This window comes from Formica exsecta, unplaced genomic scaffold, assembly GCF_003651465.1.
Source record: "Formica exsecta isolate Colony F162 unplaced genomic scaffold, ASM365146v1 scaffold247, whole genome shotgun sequence".
NCBI lineage: Eukaryota > Metazoa > Arthropoda > Insecta > Hymenoptera > Formicidae > Formica > Formica exsecta.
The window spans coordinates 872,932-880,107 of NW_021849743.1; the positions used below are offsets into that span (position 1 = coordinate 872,932).

Genomic DNA, 7,176 nt, shown 5'->3' on the forward strand with positions numbered 1-7,176 from the left:
CATACATAAAGTATTATTGGTACAAGATATCACAATTAAAAGTTAAACTGATGTGTATGATGTATGATCAATAGTTACTAAATTATACTCTATAACGACAGTACATAATATAAAAAGTCTAACTCTTTAACATTCAGATTCAGCTATATGTAATCACAAAAGATATTTTTTTTTTTTCTATGATCGACTATAAACAATTTATAATTTGGAATATATATCATTCTGAAAACTATAAAATTGCTTTATAATAATTATTATGAATGCTATAAGGAAGATATAAAATAAAAAATTTAATAATAATTAATGCTAATAAGAAAATCATGATAGAGTATGACAAAAATATAAATGCATGTATTCTAAATGTATCCTAAAATGTTTTAAATCTTATATTCTGATATCTTCACAACCCAGATGCAGCATAATTTAAAAGTTTTGTGAACAACTGCAAAATTATAGTAACAAAAAAATATGTGTCACAAATTATAAGATATATAAAAAAAATTACTGCCGATTTTTAAGGATGTATGATAGTATTTATCAAAATAAACAAGAAAATCTTTAATAAACATAAAAATTATGGTGTTTAAACATGTTCCCTAAAGAAACATGTTCAAACGAGTAATGAAATTAAGAACTGGTTGAATATATATTGAATATATATTGTAGATAAAACAAATATTTACTTAGAAAAAAGTAGCTAGTCTTGTAGTTCAAAAACATGATTTCAGAGTTCAAGTTTTTGATACATTTATTATTTCTTTAACACGATCCAAAAATTTGAAAGTAATCTCTTTATGCACTATACAAAAGATTAATATCACTGAGATAGCCTTTTAATTATAACTTGAAAGGAAACTATAACTAACTATAACTTGAAAGGAAACGATCTTTCCTTAAAATCAAGGATAACAAGTTATTATGAAAAAGGACCATTTCTCTCTCATTATAATCTTTAATGTTAAAGATTATATGAGATAAATTATATCTTAAAATTCACTACAAAATATAATTTTCTGTCATCTATTTTCTTTTCAGAATTTTAATTTCTCAAAAATCAACTATTTCTTTAATCGTTAGTTCTTCGAATACTCTACAGTTGACAAAACTCAACAGTTGCTTCGATTTTTTGTCGAAGAAAATCGATTTCGAGCAAAATTTCTTCGAAAAAAATCGGTTAAAAGTACCAATGATTTCAATATATTATCTTTAATCACCAATGCATCAGTCTCTTTGTGTAAGATCTTATACAATATAAACTTATACAATCGTTTATTATTAACGAAATTTTTAAATCCAAGTTAATAACTTAGATTATAATAGAATACTGTTGTACGCCATACTAACATTTAAATGCGGTGACATATATTTACTGACATGTATGTACATAATATTGTAAGTATGAGCTTATATGCATCAACACTATATCTCAATTATATATCTTACAAGAATATAAATTTTATAAAATAGTGCTCTTAAATAGAGCATCTTTCGTTATTTTTTCGTATGTTTGTGCATAATATTCGAATATATCTTTTTAAATATCTCCTATTCTTATTCATGGTTAAATAAGTAGAGCATATATCACAATATATCATTCAAAAACCTACACTTGCAATTATTATTTCTTATTTCTGTGGTAACAATAGCAGGCTATTAGAGAATAATTTTTATAACAAACTCGTGGATGGTTGATCTACTTCCGGTCGACTGTCCGGAGATTTGGGCGTTTCTTCTTGCTCCTTTTCCATTTCCCATTCACTTTCCGGATCGGAGAATATATTTGCGCTATTTAATATCTCGTCTTCTAATGATGCATCCGATAAATTTTCCGTATTTTCTTGATTTCCATCGGTGTAAAGAGACTCAGTAACCACTGCAATAAACGTTTATACGTTCATACAATCCATCTTTTTAAACTAATATTCTTCATTCAAGGACTTTCTCTATAGTTGATTTCCTAAATCAACTATTTTCCTCTAAACTAAGCTTCTTCTCCTGTGTTGCTCTTTATCATCTCTACTATTTACATTTTCCATGAGATTATCTTAGAACAAGAAAGCACATGAAAAAGTAAAAAAGAGAATTTGCAACTTTAGTTAAAATATTGATCATAAATTGATCTCGTAGGTTTTATGGAAAAAAACCAAATAATTTACCATCATTGAACGTATGTTGAGATAGCCATGTAGGTTCATCCCAGTCGTCAAATTGAAGTCTTCTATTGGTATCAATTTCGTCTACAGAAAGCATAGTATGCGATTCTGAATCAGTTACATCGAAGATCTCTGTCACTTGCACTTTGTTGTTATCGTCCATATAATAATACGCTAGTACAGCATTTTGATCTGTATTTGCCTATATTGATGCGATTTATGAAATTTAATCTTTTAAATCATATATTTTAAATATATTTTAATACACTTATTGTTGAATACATACTTGGAAAATATTTTCCAAAGTATCATCCACTGTTTGTGTGAGATCATCCATATTTATTACACAACTCGATTTGCTCGAGTCTGTCCATGATGGTTGCCTAAAACATAATATGTTAATAATGATGACATCATACAATCAAAATATAACCCAATGCAATTATCTGTTACTTACCGTTCGTTGTATTGGACAGACAAATTCAGATTTTTTTGTTTTTTATATAAAATATCTGCCTCCTCTATATTCTCTACATTATAAATATCTGAAAAAATTTGAGAATATTGATTGAGAATTACTCTGCCAATGCATAATAAATTAATTCACTTGCACTTTAAGCAATATCAACTTTTACATATTTTATGTTTCATATATTATGCGTGCCTAATATATTGTATCACATATATTATAGTTTTAAAATTCTCTCTTTCTCTCTCTCAGATTATTAAAAATCTAAAATATACTTACTCGGATCATATTCCATAATGTTGAAATGACACTTGATAGTTTGAGGCAATGGCTGAACATAGATGTTGATCTTTGGAAACATTATACTTAATTGTTCTAAGAAAAATTTAGTTAATTCCACTAGATTATTTCTCAGTTTCGGAACACTCATAATAAATCTGAAATAGAAAAAACACATTTTTCGTTAATTATATATGCATACAAAATAAAAGTTATTTTGAAATATTATATAATTATTACAAAAACAAATCTCTCGTCTGCGAAAATATTCCCATTTACGTATTTTGTTCAATTTTTATTTACATACTTTAGAAATATTCTACAATCTTTCGCACCTTTATTTGCAAAGTAAAATCGCAAATCATTTAAGAATTCTTATTATAGTATTTTTTTCATGAGTGAATAAAAATTTATATATAAGTGGCAATGCGACAAAATATATCTACGATTAAAAATAAAATTTCAGGCAACACATACTTTTTGACGAAAAAGAAAATTTCGTGAACACACGGTGCATTACAAGATAAAGAAAACATTAAGCCTGAGAATTTGATATGCTTACCGGGAGCGTGTTAAATGCTTAGGGTGAGTAAGTGCTCGTTGCGGGATATGTAGAACATTTCCGACTACTTTGTATTCCAAAGTGCGAGTTTCTATCTTGTTACCAATCAGACTACCAACGACATGCATGATGGTAAATACACAATATCACAAGCAATAATCATGGTTTGTGAAATTGCACCTTGATTAATTGAATGTATGGCATGCAATATACAATAGTTCGTTCCATAGGTTTTCGAAAAACCGTCCATAGCCGAAAAAACATTTTTCGGTACATTTCAAATTGGTTATAAACTGGTTTATTTCAAAACCTATGGAGCGAACTACAATCATTTTGATCTCATTTGAAAGATAATTTAATACCGAACAAAAAATTTCCTATAAACATGGGTCGTAAAATGCTTCCTTAAAAAGTTAGCGCCCAAAAACCTCTGAAATCACGGTTATTTTTTACATTTTTACAAATATCAGGGAAAGTATGCGTCTTTTAACAAAAAGTACCGAAACAAAAGTTGTAGAGAATTAAATTATCTTTCAAATGAGATCAAAGTTATTGTATTGGGTTGAACGGAAAGTTCGTGCCGTTTTTTCGGTCTTCATCTCTTAGTAAAAAACGGAACGAATTTTCCGTTCAACCCAACACACACACACTGTAACTCATGCAGTGAAATAAAAGATAGTAAAACTTAAAATTAATAAGCTTTTTTAAAGAATAGTAAACTTATATAAAATTTAATTGTTATATTTATTAATAAAAAATATTAATTCATTAAAATAAATTTTTGATCGCAAACGAAATGGCATGCAACATCTATATTAGATCTAAAATTAATATAATATTAGATTACAAACGCGCGCGCGCCTTAAAAGCTAAATTGTTTCGTGTATGTACTTCGTTAAGCGGATGCATTTATGTATACATACATAATACATATTTAAATAGTTACTTACTTTGTGATGGTGGCGTACATTACATCTGCCGGTATCGTGCAAGGCAAACTCAACAATGATAAAAGTTTCATACTACGGTGTTTGAACAGCCAATTAACAAGTCCCTTATTGGCGGAATCTATGGCATCTTGGAATATCGTCATAACAGTCTCAGGCAAATTAGCTACCAATGCTTCCTAAAAATAATATAAGTTTTCTTATGCATATATGTACATAATAATATAAAAATAAAATCAATAATAAAAAAAAATTATCAAAATCAAAAGAATACAAAAATTTAAGATTGATTAACATTGATTAAAATGGATAAAATTGAATTTAAATTTCGATACAAATAATATATAGAGTGAATGATATTATTGATTAAAAATATTATCACATTGTGAGCCTTACCTGTCTATGCATCTTACATTCTAGACATTCCGGGTCATATTCCATGCTATCATCGATTGTTTCCTGGACTGTATACGTCGATTGTACCGCGAGACATCTCGTGCAGTTTAGCATATTGTTACGATGTAAAAACCTCAATGCATCATCGAATCCTTGCTTACACATATTCGAGAGAGTCTATAAAGTTCAAAAGAATGTAAAATTATATTCGTTACATTTAAGATAATTGTAATATCAAAGAGTACAGCTAAGGTTTTGGTTTTACCTCTGTTTTTGGCGGAAAAAGTATTTTCGTGAACCTGTATATATTTTGTCTAGAGAGCTCTATGCTTGTATTGGCAAGATTGACCTACAAAATACAGACGAGCAATAATTAAAATCGAGATAATCAAACAGAGATATGATTATCATTAACATGATTGCACGTACCGTCAGAATTTTTTTTTAAGAAAAAAATTAATTTATTAACACGCGTAAGCGGCGAGTACGTACATGAAAAAGTTGAGACGAGATATCCCTGGGGCAGATATCGTTTTCGCCGCAGAATGGACTAACGGTAATAGTATTTTCGTCAAGCGTAGGAAGATTATCGCTGAAACCACCGTCCATGTATCTGATGCCGTGAAATCGCGGTGGCAGCAAACCGGAAAAGAACGGTACAAACGAAGTAGCTAGTAGAGCCTGTACAAAAAAAAAAGAAAATATTAAATATAAAATAGTGAAAATTTTTAGATATAAACGGTCCCCTTGAGATTATTACAATTTATATAAAAAAAAAATCGATTTACAATCAATTGATAAAATTTCCCAAATAATAAAAATTATTTTTAGTTGAGTAATATTTTGTTTGAAAAATTTATCTAACAAATACGATAAGCTTATTATCAAACCGTCTAGTTTAGATCTTTTGTTACAGCAGCACGAATTACTATAATACAAATAATAGCTGAATTTTCTTACTTGCATTAAGTCTTCCTTGGAATCGAATTGCGAGACGATCACATTCTTCCCGTCATATACTCTCGTCAAAGAGATGTGCAATTTGCCATTTACACGAATATGAGCATCGTCCGGTAGAAACTAAAATAAAAACAACATCCGTTTTGTATTATATTATAACAACAAGAGATTTTAATAATCTTCTTGTTCTTACTTTTCGCAAGTTCTCCAACAGAAAGTGTTGTACATCGAAGGATGGACTGAACGGTCCGAGCGTGTGTTGTCGCGCTTCGCCTGCCAGACGTAATACATTGCTAATCACCTCTCCTGAAAAAAAAAAAAAGAAATAACAAAACGATCATGTGAACGAATCGAAGCAAGGCTAATTGAGATTGTTAAAATATTCGTAAATCACTAATGTAGCTAACATTCGATCGCTGGCAACAGATTTATTCCATGGTGATAAAACTTGTAAGCACACAAAGAGACAAGTTTTATTAATTATTAAATTCCAAATTTAACAAAGTCGATTTTATATGTAAATGTTTACCCGCATATTTAATTCAATGATCGAAATGTAATTTTTAATAAATCTGGAAAAGGGAACACTCAATGCAAGATTAAGATCGATAAGATATTTATAAGATAATGTTAGCAGTGCTTATCGATAAAGCGTCAAGTAAATAAAAAGGATTTTGAAAAAATCATATTCAAAGTTTTAGAAATTATATTCCAACTATATGTTCTTATATATATATTTTTATTAGTACAAGTATTTATAAAGCATCGTATTTTCCAGAGATTAATTAGTCTTTATTGAGAGCATATTTTCAGAATCCATCTGTTTATTAGATAAGCATAAAAAATATATGAACATCGTAATGCGAATTATATGATTCATTCTTTTGACGATCAATATCACTAATAAAATATGCTATCTATTTCAGCTCCATTTGTTAATCTTTCTGAATAACTTTTTAATAGGAGACTTTTTAATAGAATATCATTGATAATATATATTTAGAAAACATATCCAATCAATATAATAATTGAAAACTGATTTTAAAGAATTAATTTATAAAAAAATAATGCCCCAAAATAAAATTAAAATAGCTAAAAATATGCAAAATTACTAGAAGCAACGTCTTCCATTTTGGTGAAGAGACAATGTTGCGAAATATTCGAAGATTATACAAAGAATGCTGTTTTTCGAAACAAGTATGCCAATGACGTTATCGTATATCATATCTGTAATGAGTCAATAAATAAAGATAGATGTGTGTCTATTAAATTTATTCAGCAACGATAACGCGCTATCTTCCTTTCTATCTATTTGGCATTTGCTCCAAAATAAAATTAGAAACGAGTGTACGTCAGAAAAAAAGAGCGATAGGAAGAGAGAAAAAAAAATATCGTTGTTGCTGTCTTCCG

General features: G+C 28.6%; 1 protein-coding gene across 4 annotated transcripts in view; it reads right to left on the reverse strand.

The window, feature by feature from the left end:
• Window positions 1-1,252: 1,252 nt before the first annotated feature.
• Window positions 1,253-7,176, reverse strand: part of LOC115236395 (1-acylglycerol-3-phosphate O-acyltransferase Pnpla3-like) — a 14,535-nt gene continuing 8,611 nt past the window's right edge. For 3 of the 4 annotated variants that reach the window (XM_029808814.1, XM_029808813.1, XM_029808812.1), the window contains exons 3-13: window positions 5,960-6,072; window positions 5,767-5,886; window positions 5,299-5,487; window positions 5,072-5,155; window positions 4,807-4,983; window positions 4,414-4,589; window positions 2,902-3,059; window positions 2,611-2,698; window positions 2,440-2,536; window positions 2,157-2,355; window positions 1,253-1,873 (exon numbers count right to left, since the gene is read on the reverse strand). In XM_029808814.1, the coding sequence (XP_029664674.1) occupies window positions 1,668-1,873; window positions 2,157-2,355; window positions 2,440-2,536; window positions 2,611-2,698; window positions 2,902-3,059; window positions 4,414-4,589; window positions 4,807-4,983; window positions 5,072-5,155; window positions 5,299-5,487; window positions 5,767-5,886; window positions 5,960-6,072 (1,607 nt within the window). In that variant the 3' untranslated portion in view covers window positions 1,253-1,667. The other variant, XM_029808815.1, reaches the window with a different exon arrangement.